This window comes from Hypomesus nipponensis, chromosome 26, assembly GCF_054491055.1.
Source record: "Hypomesus nipponensis isolate SF chromosome 26, ASM5449105v1, whole genome shotgun sequence".
NCBI classification, from domain to species: Eukaryota; Metazoa; Chordata; class Actinopteri; order Osmeriformes; family Osmeridae; genus Hypomesus; species Hypomesus nipponensis.
Window position 1 is genome coordinate 5,344,094 of NC_140386.1, and position 20,925 is coordinate 5,365,018.

The following is a 20,925-nucleotide window of genomic DNA, read 5'->3' on the forward strand; positions in this document are numbered from 1 at the left end:
GATCAATCAGAAATCTCGCTGTTTTTACAGTACCAGAGGTGGGGGGGGGGGGGGGGACAGTGAGTTTTCCAGGCGAGAGCAGGTGGACGAGGGACCTGTTATTGACCGTAGCCGAACAGCCGGTTTCCCCGCCGGCGGAGTAATGAGTTCTCGCCCCCCCCCCCCCCCGGGGAACCAGGCGTCAAGACAGCGACCCGCTCTCCGCCCGACAGCCCGTCTCTCACCTGCGTCATCCAGCCCCGGCCCCGCGAATCAATTAAAGCCGCCTCTTTTAAGCTGAGCCCCCCCCCCCCCGATCGCTTCTTTCTGCACCGTGTCGGACGGCATCTGTAAATGTCAGTCGGGAGGCCAACCACACGGCTTTGGCGCCGCCGCCGCGCCGGATATCCGCCCCCCCGCCTGACAAGCTGATGGGTTTTACATTCACGCGCGGCTCAGGTGCTGTCATGCATATAGCGCTGTTTTCCCCCCCCCCCTCCCCCCTGCGTGCGCGGGCTCCACCAAAAGCATCATTCAAACCGTCGTTTGTCACTTGAAGAATATAAATGTATTTTTTACCACCCCCTCCCTCCGAGTGCTACATTTTTTTAAATGTGTTTTTATGATACATTATGACTAATGTACTTGAACTTTGCGGTCTCTGGATCTTTCCGCCTGTGTATGTAATGGCTGTGAAAAGAAACACAGTTTACAGCTTCGGTAATTGGATGCAGACAAAGTTGATTTACCGTGTGTGTCTGTCTGTGTGTGTGCGTGTGTGTGTGTGGCGGCAGGCGTGTACCGCAGCCTGCAGCAGTCCTACGGCATCACCTCCCAGGACGTCCTCACCGCCATGGACTACTGCGAGGAGTCCCTCCAGGAGATCGACATCACTTCCTTCCTGCAGACCCTCTGCGGCCACGTCCGCGTGTTCCGGGAGCGCCACGAACCCCCGGGGGCGAGTGGCGCCCCGAGGCCCGCCAGCAGCCCCGCCACCTTCGTCATCGGGGAGGCCGAGGAGGAGGGCAACGACAGCGCCGCCCTCGCCTCCTCGTCCAGGTACGACCCTGAGCGCCGCGCCTGTCGGGGGAACGCGGGGGGTGGGACTCGAACACAAGGCTATGCCGACACGCGGACTCGTACTGCCTGGGGAATCAAACTGGGACTTGAACCCCCGACCCCCGATTTATGCTACAGGAATACGCAGGGATGCACTGTCGAGGAATCAAACTGGGATTTGAACCCCAGTCGTACTACGGTAACACACAGGGATATTTTGTAGAGGAACCCAGGTGGGATCTGAACCCATGCTGTACTGATACTCTGGCAGGTACATTTGAGTCATTCTGTTACGTGGTACTGCTGCAGAGCCTTGCATTGAGTATGTCTCGTTCTGTTGAAATTGTATTCACTTTGAAGCAACGTTATGTGGGCTACATGAATCCGCTAGCTATTGTGATGTTATTGTTGCTTTATGCAGTACTTAAGCAATTGAGATGTTATTGTTGCACAGCAGTAATCCCTCTTTGGATTCCTTCTCTGTCGGCTGAGATGTGGTTATTTTCCAAGATGTGGGTAGTACAGGCAGACTGTTCTTTGACTGTCGGACCAGGCAATTCTGATCCTTGTTTTCCTGCTGCACTTTTGAAACACGCTATTTTCACGTCGCTCTGGATGAAAGCGTCGGCGAAAGGATTCGAACGGTCACGTCTTACAAACCTGTGTTCCCCCCTCCCGTCCCTGTGCTGCCAGTATTGAGATGGAGGACGTCAGCGAGGCCGAGTCCAGGGGCGGGGCCTCCGCCCCGGCCTCCCCTCTGGCCCGGGACCGGCCCAGGACCCCCCGCATCCCAGAGTTTCCTCTCTCTCTCCTGCAAGCGCAGCAGAAGTGTGAGGTGTACCCGGACCTGCACAAAATCATCCAGGTAACGCACGCGGGACACCGCGGCCACGCTAACTGTTTGTTATCACATTTGGGTCGGTTCGTTTTGGCTTGTTTCCGTCAGTAAAAACAACAAGAGTGTAAGGACGGAATCACAGATGAGTAGATCAGTCTGCCGATTGATCCACGACCAAATCCCATTAAATAAACCAAGCTAGTCGGTGACGATTCTCATGTCACACACTTGCTTGTTTCATCGCGTGCAACCATGAATTAAGTGTCATTCGTTGCGTGGTTTCGACAGGACAAATTCATGGAGATCGGTGCTCAGTTTTTCAAGACGGTGCCTTCGAACCCACACTACTTCTACTACTGCCCGCCGTCGTCGAAAAAAGAGGTGGGTGGAATGGGGGGGGGGGGGGGGGGTGCTTTCTCTCTTCTCTGCTGTTCCTCTTTTCCCACTCTCTCTTTCTCTCTTTCTTTGTCTTGCTCAATTTTTCTCGCACTCTCACTCACTTTCACTCTTCCCCTGCTCTCTCTGTCTACCTCTCTCTACCTCTCTCTGCCTCCTCTCTCTCTCTCTCTCTCTCTCTCTCTCTCTCTCTCTCTCTCTCTGTGTGTCTGTGTCTCTGTCTCTCTCTCTCTCTCTCTCTCTCTCTCTCTCTTTCTCTCTGTGTCTGTGTCTCTGTCTCTCTCTCTCTCTCTCTCTCTCTCTCTCTCTGTCTCTGTCTCTGTCTCTGTCTCTGTCTCTGTCTCTCTCTCTCTGTCTCTGTCTCTGTCTCTCTGTCTCTGTGTGTCAGGACGATTCAGATGGAGAGGAGGAGAGGAGACCCAGTGAGGAGGTGGTGTCAGAGGCAGAGCCCGCCACAGAGGACGGTGAGAGAACCGACCCGCCACCTTAACCCACAACCACACGCCTTCATGTACTTAACCGTTCCCAAATAAATACCATCCATACCATGAATACCTCCGAAAATAGGAGAGGGAAGGTTTAGCGTCAGCCGTCACATACGATAGTTATCTAACACAAGTGACTAACCTGAACTAGCTAGCTGAACTAGTTTATCGACAACCAGGGCCCCAAAAATCTTTTCGAATCGTTTTTCAATTTTTTGGGGCCCCTGTCAGTCAGGGGTCCTTCGAATCGCAGAGAGCGTGCTCTCGGCGTGAAAACCTGCTAGCTTAGCGCCAGCCGGGCCGTCACGCCCCGAGTCACGCTCCGGGTGACCCACAGAGAACGTGTCGGGCTGCTGCATCGTGACGGAGAGCGACACCGACCTGGAGGTGGAGTACGAGGAGCGGGCGGGCGCCGGGCGCTCCCAGGGGGACGGCGGCGGGGCCGACGGCGACGAGGGCTCCGCCTCCGACTCGGACACGGTGAACCAGGACGAGGACTCCTTCAGCATCCTGGACGGCGACTCCCTGCTGGAGGGCGAGGGGGGAGGGGGGCCCCAGCCGGAGATGCCCCCCCTGTTCGTCCACCTCACCTGCTCCGTCAACATGAAGAGCTGCCACGGCTCCAGGCCCATGCAGACCCTGCCCACCTGCCTGGGTGGGTGAACACACACACACGCGCACTTCTATCACAGCCTATCCTCACCACTACCCTAGACACACACACACAAGGACCCCCCCCCCCAGCACACCTGACCACCCTCACAGCGCTGGAAGGTTGTTTGTGTGTGCAACAACATGAGTGTGAACCACACGTGACCCCGGTACGACGTGTGTTGCCCCCCCCTTTCCCCCCCCTCCCCCTGCAGGCGAGGTCATCGCTTGCCTGGAGAACGCCGAGTCGCTCCAGACGGTGGACCTGGACGAGCTCTCCGTCACCCTGGACATCTTCGTGCTGACCCTGCCGCTGGAGATCGAGGCCATGGCCTCGGACTTCCACCACAACAGGTGAGCGGGAAGGCGGGGCGGGAAAGCTGCGGCGGCGGAGCGCGGTGGCGGGAGCCGTTTCCCCCCCCCCCCCCCCCCCCCCCCGCGGCGGCAGCGCTGAACGGCCGCGTCTCTCTCTCCCCAAGGTACACGTCGGAGAGCAGCGTGTCGCTGAACCGCTCGCCGGGGCAGCCCTCGTCCTACCGCTCCGACGAGGAGCTGACGGGGGCCCTGGACGGCGTGGACGGGTGAGTGTGGGGGGGGCGGGGGGGGGGGGGGTTGTGGTGCTCGCTTCTCGTGGATTCCACCCCAGCGGGCGGCCTCTTTCCTCACCCGGCCTGCCCTGGGTCTTTCCACAGGGTCTCGGCGGGCCCCCTGGCCAAGCTGCCCGTCCCCCACAGACTTGCCGTGCTGGCCACCATGGACGAGGTGAGGCCACGCCCCCCCCCCCTCCAACACCCCCCCCACCTTCCCACCCCTTAACGATACCACAGGGAGCCGTGTCAGCGTAGGAGGTACTTCCCGATCCAACCTACGTCCTCCCTCCACCCCCTGTTTCTCCCCTCCCCTCTACTCCCCTGGGGGTCAGATCCGCTGGCTGCTGGAGGACGAGATCGTGTCGGCGCTGCGCCACTCGCGGCTCATCGGCGCCGCCACGCTGCGGCGGGTGGCGAGCCACGTGCTGCGCTCGGGCGGGCGCCCCCGCTGCCACCGCGAGGTCGTCCCCCTGCAGTTCGTCTTCGGGCCCGAGCAGTCCCTGGAGAAGTTCAAAGAGGTAACACAGGGGGAGGCGGTTGGAGGTCGGGGGTGCATTTTGAGTCAGAGCTCTCAACAACGGTCTCTCCCCCCCTGTATGCTAGGAGTTCCGCCGGATGTCCTTCCCGGGCTACCTGATCCACGGCGAGCAGGACAACTTCCACTACGTGTCCCTCAGCCGGCTGCACCCCCGCCGGATCCAGGCCGCCCGCCGCCTCTCCGAGCGCCAGCCCGGGGACGGGGCCTCCCTCCCGCCGCCCGCCAATCCCTGCCCCGGGGGGGAGGACGGCGCCGGGGCTCCGGCCGATCGCGGCGCGCCCGGGAAAGGAGCGGAAGGGGCGGCGGATGTGGAGAAGACGGAGACGGACAGTGAGGTTCGTCAAACGTCAAAGATGTCATAAACAAACGAACAAACACATTTTCTTTAGTATCATCGACCGAAAAAAAAGCCAAAGACGAAACCTTTTATCCTGGATAAGAACAAAACTGCGCTCAGCACACTTGATGGATTCATATTTCGGACAACTACACCCTTTGCCCGGGGGGAAATGTAAAGCAATCGTGTGGCCCTGCTCTCCCTGTACACCCTCCCCCCCGGCCCCCTCTCCTCCAGGTGCAGTTAGAAGACAAGCAGCAGGCTGGACCCGGGTCTGCAGACACCAGCGTGGACCCGGAGTCCGGAGACCCCCCCGCGGGCGACCGTGAAGACGGCCGACCCCCCCAGAGCGCGGCCGGCCCCGCGGGGGACAGAGGCCCCCACCTCCAGCCCGGCGGCGGCAGCACGGAGAGGGCTCCCCCCGAACACCCCTCGCCCCCCAAGACCCCCTCCGCCGTCAGCCTGGCCGAGTCGGTGCAGTCCACCCCCCACAGTGAGTCGGCGCCTACGCACGCCATCGCCATTAGGGGGGATTCAGAGGGGAGCGTGGGCCCATTTACTCACACGTCCATTATTTCTATAATTACACTTCAATTCTCAGAGCGCCGGAATTCAACCCATAATACTCACACGCCCGTATCTTTTTCTCCGCGGCTCGTTATGCAAATGAGTTGTCATTACTGTCGTGTGTGCATGTGCACTGATTTGTCGAGCCTGGCTATGTGTGTGCACTGATTTGTTGAGCCTGGCTATGTGTGCGCACTGATTTGTTGAGCTTGGCTATGTGCGCACGAGGCACCGTGCGCGGCCCTGCTGCGACCTGTCGCGTTCTCCCCGCGACCGGAGGGATCGGATCTCAGGCATCGTCGGCTCCTTGACGGCGTGCCGCCTGGAGCGTTCGTGTGTGTCGGGTGGGTGTGTGTGTGTGTGTGTGCACGTGTTTGAACCCGAGCGTTCTTGGCGCCTGTGTCGCCACTGGCGTCGGCGCGGAGACCCATGGAGGAGTGTGTGAGTCATCCACTCGCTCGCTTGTCCCCGCCCCTCCCCCGACTAAGGTTGCAACTTTACTGCATGTTCCACCCCCAGGCTGTCTCTCTCTCTCTGTATCTCCGTCTCTCTCTCTCTTCCCCCTCGCTCTCTCCCCTTCTCTCTCCCTCCCCCCTCTCCCTCTCTCCCCTCTCTCTCTCCACCCCCCCCTCTCTCTCTCTATCCCTCCTCTCTCTCTCTCCCCCGCTCTCTCTCTGTCTTTCTCCCCTCTCTCTCTCTCTCTCCCCCTCTCTCTCTCCCCTCTCTCTCTGTCTCTCTATCTCTGTCTCTCTCTCTCTGTCTCTCTCTCTCTCTCCCCCCTCTCTCTCTCCCCCTCTCTCTCCACCCCCCTCTCTCTCTTTCTCTCCAACCCAGCCTCTCTCTTTCTCTCCACCCCCCTCTCTCCCCCCTCTCCCTTCTCTCTCTCTCCCCCTCTCCCCTCTCTCTCTCCACCCCCTCTCTCTCTCCATCCCCCCTTCTCTCTCTCCCTATCCCTCCCCTCTCTCTCTCTCTCTCTCTGTCTTTCTCCCTCTCTCTCTCTCTCTCTCTCCCCCTCTCCCCTCTCTCTCTCTCTCCCCCGCTCTCTCTCTGTCTTTCTCCCCTCTCTCTCTCTCTCCCCCTCTCTCTCTCCCCTCTCTCTCTCTCTGTCTCACTCCCCTCTCTCTCTCTCCCCCCTCTCTCTCTCTCTGTCTCTCTCTCTCCCCCTCTCTCTCCCCCTCTCTCTCCACCTCCCTCTCTCTCTTTCTCCACCCCCCCTCTCTCCACCCCCCTCTCTCTCTTTCTCTCCACCCCCCTCTCTCCCCCTCTCCCTTCTCTCTCTCTCCCCCCTCTCCCTTCTCTCTCTCTCCTCCCTCTCCCCTTCTCTCTCCACCCCCCTCTCCCCCCTCTCCCCTCTCTCTCTCCCCCCCCTCACTCACTCTCTCTCTCTCTCTCTCTCTCTCTCTCTCTCTCTCTCTCTCCCCTCTCTCCCCCCCCCCTCTCTCCCCCCTCTCTCTCTCTCTCCCCCCTCTCCCTTCTCTCTCTCTCCCCCCTCTCCCCTCTCTCTCCACCCCCCCTCTCCCCCCCCCCCTCTCTCTCTCTCCCCCTCCTCTTCCTCCTATCCCAGAATGAACAGGGCCCCAGCTCCCGCTGCTGACAGGATACAACATGACGCTCCACCTCTCTGCTGCTCCAGACCACTCCATCACTGCCCCACACGCCCCCCAAGCCTCAACAGAACCCTGGCCACCAGCCCCCCGGGGGGGAGGGGGGGGGGGGGGTCTGTTTGGTTCTTTGACGAGCCGGCTCCTGCGGAGCTTGTCGTCTCCTCTGGGTTTTGATGGATGTGTTCTGGTCTCGGTGGCGTGTAAACAAACGCTCTCTCCCCCAGGCAGCGGGAGGCTGCGGCCCAGTCGACACCAGAGTGTGGTCTCCAGTCAGGGCAGCATGGACTCCGACATGCTAGGTAAAGGAGATGATGATGATGATGATGATGATGATGATGACGACGGCGGTAACAGTGACCATGGCCGCAGACATCAATCACGACCGCAACGTCGATACCGACCGTGATGTCAACACCGACCGTGTCATCAATCTGCTGACCTAGCCGTCTCCCCCCCCCTCCCCTCCCCCCGTGCGTCCAGGCTACGACGGCGGCAGCAGCGACTCGGAGTGCGAGAGCCCCACCCCGGACGAGCAGGAGCCCCTGAGCCCTCTCATGCCTGCCTTCTGGCTCATCGTGAAGATCCACCAGGACAGGGTGGAGGTCTACTCCCACACCAGGTGAGGGGACAGAGGTGGAGGTCTACTCCCACACCAGGTGAGGGGACAGGGTTGGAGGTCTACTCCCACACCAGGTGAGGGGACAGGGGTGGAGGTCTACTCCCACACCAGGTGAGGGGACAGGGGTGGAGGTCTACTCCCACACCAGGTGAGGGGACAGGAGTGGAGGTCGACTCCCACACCAGGTGAGGGGACAGGGGGTGGAGGTCTACTCCCACACCAGGTGAGGGGACAGGGGGTGGAGGTCTACTCCCACACTAGGTGAGGGGACAGGGTGGAGGTCTACTCCCACACCAGGTGAGGGGACAGGGGTGGAGGTCTATTGCCACACCAGGTGAGGGGACAGGGGTGGAGGTCTACTCCCACACCAGGTGAGGGGACAGGGTGGAGGTCTACTCCCACACCAGGTGAGGGGACAGGAGTGGAGGTCTACTCCCACACCAGGTGAGGGGACAGGGGTGGAGGTCTACTCCCACACCAGGTGAGGGGACAGGGGTGGAGGTCTACTGCCACACCAGGTGAGGGGACAGGGGTGGAGGTCTACTCCCACACCAGGTGAGGGGACAGGAGTGGAGGTCTACTCCCACACCAGGTGAGGGGACAGGGGGTGGAGGTCTACTCCCACACCAGGTCAGGGGACAGGGGTGGAGGTCTACTCCCACACCAGGTGAGGGGACAGGGGTGGAGGTCTACTCCAACACCAGGTGGGGGGACAGGGGGTGGAGGTCTACTCCCACACCAGGTGAGGGGACAGGGGGTGGAGGTCTACTCCCACACCAGGTGAGGGGACAGAGGTGGAGGTCTACTCCCACACCAGGTGAGGGGACAGGGGTGGAGGTCTACTCCCACACCAGGTGAGGGGACAGGGGTGGAGGTCTACTGCCACACCAGGTGAGGGGACAGGGGTGGAGGTCTACTGCCACACCAGGTGAGGGGACAGGGGTGGAGGTCTACTCCCACACCAGGTGAGGGGACAGGGGTGGAGGTCTACTCCCACACCAGGTGAGGGGACAGGGGGTGGAGGTCTACTCCCACACTAGGTGAGGGGACAGGGTGGAGGTCTACTCCCACACCAGGTGAGGGGACAGGGGTGGAGGTCTACTGCCACACCAGGTGAGGGGACAGGGGGTGGAGGTCTACTCCCACACCAGGTGAGGGGACAGGGGGTGGAGGTCTACTCCCACACCAGGTGAGGGGACAGGGTGGAGGTCTACTCCCACACCAGGCAATTGTTTTTTATGCAACCTTTGACCTCACATCCCGCTCCACCCCCAGGAGCTTCAACGAGGGCAAGGAGGACAGCGGCGGAGAGGCGGCTAAGGAGGAAGACGAGGAGGAGGAGGAGGTGCCAGAGTACCTGCGTCTTCACCAGACGGTGGTGCGCAAGATCGGGGAGATCTGTCGCGTGGTCAACCAGGTTAGACCTCGCGGGGAAACCCCCCCTCTCTCTCTCTCCAGTTTCCTGCAGCTCTCTCTCTCTCTCTCTCTCTCTCTCTCTCTCTCTCTCTCTCTCTCTCTCTCTCTCTCTCTCTCTCTCTCTCTCTCTCTCTCTCTCTCTCTCTCTCTCTCTGTCTCTCTCTCTCTCTCTCTCTCTCTGTCTCTCTCTGTCTCTCTCTGTCTCTCTCTCTCTCTCTCTCTCTCTCTCTCTCTCTCTCTCTCTCTCTCTCTCTCTCTCTCTCTCTCTCTCTCTCTCCCTTAACGTGCGTCCGTCCCCCCCCCTCCCCAGCGCCTCCTGCTGCAGGACCTGCACGACAGCCACGTGTGCAACTCTCTGCTGGTGGCCGAGAGCGAGGAGGACATCTGGAAGAACGAGTCCCTGTACAGGCAGAGGCAGACCACCTCCGACGGTCAGCCCACACACACACACACACACACACACACGCACACGCAGCACAGTTTGACCAACCACTACACACAGCTCACACTTACACCAACCACCACGCACACACACAGACAGGTTATAGTGTGAATCAGACTTTGCGCATACAGATGCGGTCACACATATTTTTACTATACAGTATAGATATATATTCGATATAGAATGTATGTATGCTGTCAAATGATTTTAATATTTAATCGTGATTAATCGCATTCATGTCAGTTAACTCACAATTAATCGCACGTTTTTTTATCGATTCTAAATGTCCCTTGATTTATTTTTGTCCCAGTCTTTTTTCTTATGCTGTCGTGCTCTTATCAACATGGAAAAGTGGATCGGCATTGTGCAAATGTTTCTTTTATTGAAAAAACATTGGCATACTGTCGTGTTCAATTTCACACTGCTTCTGTCTGAAGTCATCCATTGTCGCCTGGCTTTGACGAGGGGGCGGGGAATTCGCATCAGCTGTGTGCTTGGCCATCAAGTGGCATTTCAGACTGGACGTGCTGCGATGATAGCTCAGTTCACAACGACAAAACACACGGATCACTTTTATTTGGTCTTTCATTGGAACCATTTGGCAATTTGAAACTTGAAAGTAAACTTTCAGTTCAGAATCTTATTGGCATCCATTTCAGCCGGGCTGCAGACTGGGCACTGAAATTCTTAGGACAAGACTACGCAAAGCAACCTGGCATAACATAACATATAAGTACACAGAACATAGATTACATCTATGATAAGCTCAAATATAGTAAACCTCCTAATATACAAATAATATACAATATTCAATACAGTATACTAAACCTCTAAATACACATCATAACCTACACTAACCTTATAAACCTGTGCTAACCCAAGAAAAGTGAAGTACAATTCTAGTGAAATTTTGCTGATACTGCAACCAGTAGCTGAAAGTGACAGTGTGCAAAGTGACTAGTGAGAAGTGTATCAGTGTCCATTCAGACGCCTGATGGCCCTCGGAAAGAAACTGTTTACCAGTCCGCGTGTGCGAGAGCGAATACTACGGTATCACCTGCCAGAAGGCAACACACTAAATATACAACACAGTCGTTTCTCTACTCTATTATATTTGATGTTTTTTACACACGAGGGCTTCAACATCCATTATTTTGGGCTACTCCATAAAGTTCCGGGTGAGTCCGACAGCCCGTGTGCCCTTGGCTCCTCCCAGTTTGTCATCGGGCGCCAGTTAATAACGCGTCCGGCCTCCTCGGCGGCGCCAACGCCATAATGGAGGACAATCAATAAGGGGGCCGAGCAGAAGGCGGGGGCAGGGCATGTATGCAAGGATACCGGGGAGAGCATCCGTGACGGTCCGGGGGGGGGGGGGGGGGGGGGGGGGGGGGGGAATGCCGCTGGAGCAGAGGGACTGTCATCATATTCACTTTGTCCTTTATGGCGAGCCGTTAAGACAGAATTACCCGAGTTAATTTCATAATATCTCTGATTGTTCTGCTTCAGCGTGTGGAAGTGAATTGAATCCTGGTTGGAGGGGTGGGGGGGCATAGACATCAGAGGTTTGTTTGCCGGTGCATAAATGTGTGTGTGTGTGTGTGTGTAGTGTTTTCCTTTGCTGGCGTCACGCTGAGATGCCTCCCCTGTAGTTACGGTTGTTAATGGCCTCCCCTCTCTCTCTCTCTCTCTCTCTCTCTCTCTCTCTCTCTCTCTCTCTCTCTCTCTCTCTCTCTCTCTCTCTCTCTCTCTCTCTCTGTCTCTCTGTCTCTCTGTCTCTCTGTCTCTCTGTCTCTCTGTCTCTCTCTCTGTCTCTCTCTCTCTCTTTGTCTCTCTCCCTTTCTTTGCCATCATTCTCCCTCCTCCCCTCCCCTACGCAGACTACACCTCCGAGGAGAGCTACCAGCCGCGGGACTACCTCGCGGCCACCATGCAGTTCATCCCTGGCCACTTTGCCTGCGACGTGGTGTGGAGCACCATCATCCACATCCACCCTCGCCTCAAGATGGGGCCCAACATGGGGGTGTCCGGGGGTGAGCGACGCTGCACTGGCGGACAGAGTCAAAATGCGCGCGCCGCGTGCGTCTCGGCTCCGCTCTGTCAGCGCAGCGCCGGCAGAGGCTCGCGGTCCCCCTTCCTTCCTTGTTTTTTTCCAACGTTCACGCGTTCCTCCGTGTCTTCCTTTGTCCGCTCAGCCCCGTGTGCTCTCTCTCTCTCTGTCCCCCTCCCCCCCCCCCTCCCCCTGCAGCCATCCAGGCCCTGCGCTCGGTGCTCAACGCCTTCTGCGTGGTCAACCGGAAGAACATGTTCGTCTACCAGGAGCGCACCACCAAGTCTGTCTTCTACCTCAGGTCCGCCCCTCCTCCTCCCCCACCCCCCTCTCCCCTTCCCTCACCGCGTGCTGCGCGGAATACACGAGGCTCGAGCGTCGCCCCACGAGCGGACGTTTGAAAGTCTCGGTTTGGCACACACGGACACACAGACACACGGGCCGATGTTGTGACACAAAGATGTCGCCGTGTTTGCCGACCCTCTCCCTCTCCCCCCCCCCCCCCCCCTCCCCCTCTCTGTCCTCCCCAGGCTCTCTGAGACGTCCCAGGTGGGGAAGCCCTCGGACCCCGACGGCCACCTCCACGCCTCCCGCTCCGTGGGCCTGGCGCGCAGCCAGGAGCCCCTCTTCGCCGAGGAGTCCGCGGTACACATTTTTTCCTTCCCCCTCCCCGACGCCGCGGCCCTGACCGGCCATTAGGCTCCGCATGGTGTCACCCATCGATGGATGGTGTCACCAATGACGGATTTATCTGCTCAACTGTCATATGTCCTTCAGCCATCTCATGTGCGGTGTGTGTGTTTATCCCTCAGGCGTCCAGATCGTCCCTCGAGGGCTCCCGGCCTGTTGGGCAGGTGGACAAGCACATTCTGCTGCTGGTTCATGGCGTCGGCAGCGCTGGTAAGAGACTGGGAGACCGGCCAGATGCCTAATGTTTAGGAACTGTGGTCTTTTTTTTTCCACAGCTGTATTGTGTCAATGTCTTTTTTCTTTTTTTTAATGGCTGTCGCAGAATAAGAGCCGGTTTTTGATGGACAGGCATCCGGGAGTATTTTGACAACGGGTATTCTAGAGTTTTCCAACCAGCTCTCAGTGCGCTTCCATTTAATGTGCTCTCGCTGTCCGCTTCCCGGTGGAGTGACGGGCGCAAGATGAAACTGCTGATTCATTTAGGGAGGGATGGCGTGTGAACGCCGCAGTACCTCCAGCGGCCTGCTAGATGGCACTGTTGCTCCGGCCCTTTCTCCCGTTCACACACATTACGTCAGCCTTTCCCCACCCACAACTTCTGAGATGAACAACGAAAAACACCCCCCCCAAAACAATCCTTCTTGTCACTCCACACACGCACACACACAAACTCTTTCTTTTTGAACTTCTTTTGTTTTCAAAGATTCCACGTTTTTTCTCGACGCGTGTACAGTATGTGTTTTTCCACGCGTCAGATCCAGCTCCCCGACACCTCACAGAGCACAGTTTTGCATAAACCTGTCGGAGACCGAAGCACCGCCGAGGTATCGTCTGTCAACAACATTCCCACCATTACAGAGGAGGCACCCGCGTCAGAATTCACAGCTCGACAGCTCGACTCGCTTCCACCCATGTCATGTTTCAGACCAGTGTTCCTGAGATAGAGCCCCTCCCTCCCCCCTACTTCCCCTCTCTCTCTCCTTCCTTTTATTGGTCTCTCTATCTCTCGTTGGACCAGCTGCTCTCCCTCCCCCGGGGTTAACCGCCCCGTGTGTGTGTGTGTGTCCCCTCTCCTGGTTGGCAGGGCCGGAGATCACGGACGAGCTGGTGAAGGTGCTGCGGAAGCGGCTGGACGAGACCACCCTGGACATCATCACCGTCATGCTGGTCAGGAACTGCAAGCTGACCCCGGCCGACGTGGAGGTACGTCGACGAGGGTTCCCCCCCGGGGGAAACGCGCAAAACAAACACACCCCTCCCCCCCCTTCTCCCACACCTGCCCTCTCCCCCCCCCCCATCCCCCTCAGTCCCACGGGTGATGGTTTCAGTTGAGCCGTCCATCGCCCTGCTCTCTGGCTGCATTCGATGTTAACTTCCCCCCCCAAACCCCGCCCCTTTCTCCTCCACAGTTCATCCAGCCGTCTGGCTGCCCGGCCACGGAGGTGATGGAGTTTGCCCTGCCCGCGTACTCCCTGCCCTGGCTGTCGGCCGTGGGCCACTACCTCCGGCAGAACCTGCTCATCTTCCTCCACATCCCCAAGTACACCGACAGCAACATCGAGCACCACTTCAAGGTAGATCCGGGGCGGCTCCCCTAACCCCTCCCTTAAGGCCGCCTGATTACGGCCCGGCCGCGGCAGCCGTTGGCCCCCTCTGCCGCATGGGAAGCGGCGCGCGGCGGTCACCCGGGATGAAAGGCCTTCCTAAAGGACGATCGATGACCCCGTGGATTTCGCCACGTTGAGCGTGTTTGATGCACTTCCGTAGCGAGCAGACGCTTAAAAAGGCAGGGGAGGGGGGGGGGGAATCCATCCCTAGACAGAGCTAACCTCGATCCCCACCAATGCCCAGTCGTTTGACGTGTCTTACTTTTGCTGGACGGATAAAGCCTCTGTTCTTAAAAAAATAATAATAATACAAGTGCTGACTTCTATATTTCTTCTTTTTTTTGAGTGTGTGTGTATGTGTGTTTTCTTTTGTTTTTTTACTGGGCTAATTTCTCCACAGCACTACTTCCATTTCAGCAGCGAGTTGCCTGACTCTGATATCTACCTCTACAACAAGCCTGGGGGCCAGGGGACTGGAGGGAAAGGTAATCACATTCTCCCGGCTCAGCACAGCGCTGACGTCACACCGCCATCCATTCCACTCAGTATTGTCCTCACCCCCTCCTTCCCATTCTCTCTCTCTCTCTCTTTTCCTCCATCTCTCTCTCTCTCTCTCTCTTTCCTCCATCTCTCTCTCTCTCTCTCTCTCTCTCTTTTCCTCCATCTCTCTCTCTCTCTCTCTCTCTCTCTCTCCTCCATCTCTCTCTCTCTCTCCCTCTCTCTTCCTCGCTCTTTTCGCTCTCTCACACGCTCGCTCTCTCTCTCTCTCAACAGCGCCTCTCTCCTCACCCACTGGTTGATTTGTATCCCTTTGCAGTCCACGTAGCCCTCCCTAAATCTAATTCACCACCAGAGCGTGTGCCTCTATAATTAGATACCTGTGCCTTGTTTACCGTTTTGAAATCATTTATTCTTTCTTTTCCCCCCTCCTCCCCATCGTCCCTGTCGTAGTCTGTATTTTTCCCTCTCTGTCCGTTTTTAGCTGACTTGGAGACAGTGATATTATGGGATGTGCTGACAGGCCGTTTCCCTATTCCAACCTCCCACGTTCGACACTGCGCAAATTATCCACCGCCTCGCATAGCTAATAAATACTATGCTTATTTCCCATGTTCTGGCCTGAGATCGCTCTTAATTCAACCGATGAAGTGTAGTCTTTTATTTCCCCTAGAGTAAGTTTCTTTCAAACGGTCCTACTCGCAAATAGGTGTCCGGGCCAGTTGAGGCTCGCCAGAAGTACTGTCATCACGTTCATCCATTAGTCGGAGAATAACGTAGCTGTTCGGTTTGGGGCCACATGCTATCGTCACCCGTGTGGGAGGGCTTAGGCCCTCCAAGCACCGTCTTGCTGTCAGGATTGATTAAGCCCAAAGTCTATAGCACGACATACATTGAGCTTGCTGTTCGTTATTTAACAAGCGGCGGCAGCTCGAGCCAATTACTCCTCCGGAAAAATGTATTCTCCTTCCACCGCAGTAGGCTACGTTAGCCTCCGCGAAAAGAAACACCCATTACACTTTTAAAAACGTCGGCTGACACGGATCACTCTGTTTTCGCGTTGTTTGTTTTGTATAATTGCAAGGTAAGGGGAAGCTCTGGCGTTCTCATTTCCATTAATTGGATGAGTTGCACAACAAGGCGCTTCAGTGGTGTGATATCACTTGATCCCTTTGCCTGGTGCGCGATAATTATGTCACGTGCAGACAGCGAGGTGTGTTTTGGCAAGCCGGCATGCTGCTCTTGCCCTGGTGTTTCCTGCCAGCTCATTAAGAGAATGTTTCCCACGTTAATCTGCATTTGCTTCAGGCGCAACACCCACAGCCTCTGAATACGAGGGTGTGTGCCCTGTGCTTCATTTAGATCTTTCTAGACCAGAGGTGGGCAATTCATTTTCCCGAAGGGCCACATGAGAAATTGGGAGCGTTGTGGCGGCCGAATGAATAGGCTGAACTAAATTCTACTCAATATTAATTTGATTACTTTTTTTTTTTTTTTACTGTAAATTATATGGTTTTGAGCTGCTGCTGGTAGCCTAATACATGTATAAAAAGCCTATGCAAATATGTCAAAATTGTCATACTTTTGTTTTAACATACCTTCAAACCTTCACAAAAATACTTAAGATGTATGTTAAAGACCAGCAACTGATTAACTTTCTACAAAAAGAATAAGTGCTGATGTTTTCCAGTTCAGTTCAAGTTTTCTTATACTCGACTGAGAAAAATCCAGTCTGTCTTGGGCTTGAACAAGCACATTGAAGTCTGGCTGAATGTCTGAGGTAGATATGCGAAGGATAGCTGACAGCTGATCATGAGGGTCTGCAGCTTAACCAGCAAACCATCAGCGGCCCGCGCACACTGAATCAGGCAAGTTCTTGTATTCGCCCACGTTTTTAGTCCCGTAGTCTCGATTCAAATTGTAATCCTTCAACACAGCGACTTGTTCTCCACAAACCTGAGCACACAGCTTCGACTTCAGTAAACCAGAGGCTGAGAAGTCCATGGCTTGTTAAAAACACTACATTCTGTATCAACCTTTAGTTTTTTACCATGAGCGGACATTTTCGAGGGCTAACCAACAGCTAACTCGGTGTCTCCTGTAGGTCAGGCTGCGTAAGGGCACACACGTAAATGGCCTGATTACTGTAGTCTCTCAGGACTACAGATTTGATTACTGTCGTTTCTCAGGACTACAGATTTCCTACCGCTCAGCACATTTATTTATTCTTAATTTTTGATTTAGCTCACGAGGGCCGGACTGGTAGCCAAAGGGCCGTAAAATGCCCAGGTCGGTTCTAGACCATGACACATAAAGCAGAACTGCAGATGGAGACTTGGATTCCGGATTTTGGCTGGCGAGGAACGATTGAATGCCAACGTAACTTGTTGGACAGTCCTTCCACGACTCATCCTTAACATACTTTGAGCTTACACCCACGACTGATGCTCTACAGAAACCATCAAGACCTCCTAGAGAAAGCACAGAAAGAACCCCTTCCATAGCATGCCACTATACTCTCAGCTGAACTCCAGTAACCATGCCAACCTTGACCCCCGCCCTGTGTTGTGGCTGTCTCTGTCGTCGACCTCAGGTACCATGTCGGATCTCGTTCACCAACTCTTTCCACTCTCCCAGTTCCAAGGTATCGCCCACCCGTCACCAACCCACTCCCCCACCCCCCTCTCCACCTCTGTACCCCCCCCCCCCCCCCCCTCAGCCTGTCCGCTTCGGCCCCGTTTCGGCCCCTTTCAATCCATCGCTTTCATTGTTGCCGTGCTTTTTTTCGATGACGGCTGACCTCGCATTACCTGGAGTAATTAGTCCCGCCCCCCCCCCCCCCCGGCATGAGTTATTTCCGGCGCATGCAGAGTGGCGTGGTTGTGTTGCTCCGTGCCGTGGCCAACGCGCTCTTGCCGCTAAGCTTGAATGAGCTCTTGATTGCCTCGTACCGCGGTTACATTGACCTCGGAGTATCAAGAGGTTCCGTTCGATGCGAAATACAATGATGCCTAAATGAATGTGTTTTCCCGTAATAGCATTCGGCAAACTTAATGACAGACTATTACGCAGTGATATTTACAGTGCTGTTGATGAGGCCCGTTAAATACTTTTCCCCTTGCTTCACAGTTAACTGGTATGATTTAGCCGTGGGTATTGGAATGGCGTTTACACTTTTGGCAGAGAAAGCTTTTGGATTTGACGTTCCTTTCGGAAGATTGACTTTGCCTTCAGGGTTTTTCAGAGGACAGCTATAATACCCTCATGCCTGTCAACTGTAAATTTAGCTTTCTTCAGTCTCCGGGACACTTTGAACATGTCAACCTGGTCTTGTCTATCTGGAGGAGTGGAAATTCTTGGATAACCTTAAAAGTAATTGACTTCCTGGGCTCCGCCAGGGAACACCAGGGCCTCGTCTTGTAGATTGAGTTCCATCAGTTCTGAACCACCATGTTTTTTTCCTGTCTTGGGCTATTAGAGCACTTTTGTAGCAATCAGCGGCCTCATTGCCCCAGCTGACACGGTCAAGCGTCGTGGCCGGGGCCTGTCAGGCTGGCCGGCCTTGCTCAGCCGGCCGCGGAGGAGGAGAGAGCAAAGGAACGGAGGGAGTGAAGTGTACTGGACTCCTGCACACTGAGCTATATCTGTTTGTAAAGCCTGCCAGGTGACGGCGCAGCCAGCCAAAACCTATAAAGCCTGCTAAGCCAGCCAGAGGAAAATGGAGTCCAGCGCCGAGGTAACCGCTAAAGGGCAAACACATCGACTCTCTCAGACTCTTCGCTCGCGACGTGACCTTGCTTCCGGGGAGGAGAAGGCGCGTGACGATTGGGGCCCGGGTAGTTGGCGGATGACACCAGCCCATTGTTGGCTGCGTCAGGTCCTGTGCCGCGTGATCGCAGCGAGGCCCGGCACGCCGCTGATTTATACCCGGTTTATCCCTGTAATGCATCTGCGTCTCCCTGCCTCGTCGCCAGGCAGAGCCGGCGATCAATCACGCCGCGCGCATGCCACCGCTCGCTAATGGTGCGCGCTAATAGCCCCCGCCGCATCAAACCAAACACGGGCGCGAGTGGATCCGCGGCGATGTTATTGAACGCAGGTGTCGCGCGTGGTGAAGAATGCCTGCGCCGTGCTGTTTTTACGGGACGAGCTGATGCGGAGGCCCGTCGCCAGCGTCAAAAGGCGAGGTGTCTCGCTCGAAGCCTTTCGCACATCGACTGTCGTCGTATGGCGGTCACGCTATGTTAATCCGGATTTATGCGATGGCAAGTCATGTCAAAGAACTGTTGTTTGTATGCTTTTATAAATAGTCTACCCTCGTCTGCTTCAGTTGACACTTTTTTGGGGGGGTTCCAGGTATCGCCTGCATCGCCCTGTCATTCGTGGACTCCCAAGGTCGCCCCCTTCAGGTGCCCGCCCAGGATTGCACCGCGGCAGTGCGGGGGGACGTTTCCAACATCCCCTTCGAACCCGACCAGTTTGATGCCCTCACAACTGTTGTCAAGGTGGAGTCCAACAACCCGAGCTCAGGTACAAAAAAAACACTGTGGCTAGATTTATGACAACAAGTTTTTTTTTTTTGATGACTGGAAGATCCTGCCTGCATCCTGCCTGCATTTCTCACTTCTATTTTCAAATGCAATATTTAGCGGTGCAGTTTCAAAGATGGATTCATTAATAAACAGTGCAGTAAGTCATGGGTAACAGTCTAACTCTAAATGAGATGCTAAGTCACCTTGGATTGGACTTGTAAATCTGTCTGTATAATGAAGGCTGGAGCAGTGTTGCAAGGGCTTTAATTTCCTCTTCATATGGAATTGCGTTTCTCAAAGTGACATTGAGTGCAAGAACAGTAAATCAAGATGAACTTTCATTGAGTATTTTTTTTTATTTTTATTTTTCTAAGTGCCAAGAAGTTCATCAAATTATTTGTGAGCAATAAAATGCTCTTGTGCTATTCCTATTTTTTGATTTGCATAAAAGCTTTTAATTGGCAAATATGATTTATCTCTCCCACTGTTTGGGAAGAGGGAATTAATTTGGTGAAATTAGAGCCACCCTCTTGTGTTAATCCAGCAAGTCTGGTTGTTGTGGAGCCTACATCGTAATTAGCGCTGCACCTGTGTCAGACCCGCTCCAGTTTCCCCCGGCTAGCGGGGGCGGGAGCATGATTAAGATGGGTCCGGAACATTCTCCGTGGCTAGCTCATCGGTCGACGGCGCTCCCTTTTCTCGCCACACAGGGCCGCAGACGCGCGTTCGTTTCGACATCTGGGAGCAGGGCAACGTCAGCCCGCTGCAGCTGACCGACAAGCTGCGCGGGGCGCTGCGCCACGCCCTCTGCGACGTCGTCACCGAGACGAGGGTCCTGCCCCACCCCCTGTGCCTGGAGGTGTTCTGCGCCGCGTCGGGCGTCCCCAAAGACGAAACCAACGGTGAGGAACCTTCTGGCGTCGGGAGGGGGGGGCGGGGTTCGTTTGTAATCGTAGGGGGCGGGGGTTTTGACTGGCTTGCCCACCTCTCCGCAGGCGTCCCCGCCCCTCCGCCCGAGGCGAAGGACGGCCCCAGGAGACGCAGCGGCTCGCGCAGCGTCCGGAGCAGTCCGGCCCCCATCACCCTGGCCCCCGTCCCGGTGAACACCACCCCCACCACGGGACCCAGCACGCCCGAGTCCACCACGCCCACCGGCAAGACCACACGCCGCAGCTTCTGGGAAATACTGGTCAGTTCCCCCCCCCCCCCCCCCCCCCGTGTTGTGAAACGCACCGATTTGATGGTCATTTATTTTCCAAAAGAACGACGAAAAATGGTTTCACAGGATGGCAATAAACGCGTAAATACCGATAACGAGAACCGCATCTCAAGCCCTAATGTCGCCACAACGACCGAGGTGCGGGTTTGAGTTCGAGGGGGACCCAATCATGTGCTCATTTATTGGTGCCCCCCCCACAGAGCAAGCCGGAACCTTCCGAACTCGGGAGCCCCAAAACCACGGACGACATCGTCCAGGAGCGGGGGGAGGAGGGCCGGGCGGCGCGCCGGAGGCACAAGACGGAGAGCGTGAAGCAGCAGTGGAGCCAGGAGAGGGCCATGGCTGTGGAGCTGGAGCAGGCCCAGAGGTCAGCCAGGGGCCAGGAGGGTGGGGGGAATGGGGGGGCTTGTAAGGGCCCGTTGGAGGGGAGACTGCACCGAGCGAGACCACAGGCATGGATTAGCGCTGGTTTCGATGTGTGTGTGTGTGTGTGTGTGTGTGTGTGTGGTGCAGGAGGCATGTGTCTCAGCTGGAGGAAGGGGACCTTGGGACTCTGAACCCCCTGTACCAGGTCACCTGTCAGCCCTGGATCACCTTCATGACCAGACTCGGTAAGCGCTCTCCCCCTTTCCCCGCTCTCCTCCTCCTCCCCCGCCCCTCTCCCATCCTCTGCTCCTCCTCCCTTCTCCTCTATTCTCCTCCTCTGTCCCGCCCCTCCCCTGCCCCTCCCCTTTTCTCCTCACCGCTGCCAGTTTGGAGAGGAGGCCTCATCGAAAAGATTGTATCTCTCCTCCTTGTGAAAGTTTTTTTT

General features: G+C 56.2%; 1 protein-coding gene across 1 annotated transcript in view; it reads left to right on the plus strand.

Moving 5' to 3' along the window:
• Positions 1–20,925, plus strand: part of szt2 (SZT2 subunit of KICSTOR complex) — a 56,234-nt gene that overhangs the window by 12,175 nt on the left and 23,134 nt on the right. The window contains exons 29-55 of the mRNA XM_084692395.1: positions 774–1,038; positions 1,732–1,903; positions 2,165–2,257; positions 2,661–2,736; positions 3,095–3,412; positions 3,624–3,762; positions 3,888–3,989; positions 4,101–4,170; positions 4,331–4,516; positions 4,602–4,871; positions 5,111–5,366; positions 7,269–7,343; positions 7,525–7,663; positions 8,939–9,080; positions 9,390–9,510; positions 11,399–11,551; positions 11,767–11,869; positions 12,099–12,213; positions 12,381–12,468; positions 13,343–13,461; positions 13,668–13,832; positions 14,266–14,350; positions 18,720–18,893; positions 19,606–19,797; positions 19,891–20,084; positions 20,315–20,481; positions 20,628–20,725. Coding sequence (XP_084548521.1) covers positions 774–1,038; positions 1,732–1,903; positions 2,165–2,257; positions 2,661–2,736; positions 3,095–3,412; positions 3,624–3,762; positions 3,888–3,989; positions 4,101–4,170; positions 4,331–4,516; positions 4,602–4,871; positions 5,111–5,366; positions 7,269–7,343; positions 7,525–7,663; positions 8,939–9,080; positions 9,390–9,510; positions 11,399–11,551; positions 11,767–11,869; positions 12,099–12,213; positions 12,381–12,468; positions 13,343–13,461; positions 13,668–13,832; positions 14,266–14,350; positions 18,720–18,893; positions 19,606–19,797; positions 19,891–20,084; positions 20,315–20,481; positions 20,628–20,725 — 4,077 coding nt within the window. The remainder of the gene's footprint in view (positions 1–773; positions 1,039–1,731; positions 1,904–2,164; positions 2,258–2,660; positions 2,737–3,094; positions 3,413–3,623; positions 3,763–3,887; positions 3,990–4,100; positions 4,171–4,330; positions 4,517–4,601; positions 4,872–5,110; positions 5,367–7,268; positions 7,344–7,524; positions 7,664–8,938; positions 9,081–9,389; positions 9,511–11,398; positions 11,552–11,766; positions 11,870–12,098; positions 12,214–12,380; positions 12,469–13,342; positions 13,462–13,667; positions 13,833–14,265; positions 14,351–18,719; positions 18,894–19,605; positions 19,798–19,890; positions 20,085–20,314; positions 20,482–20,627; positions 20,726–20,925) is intronic.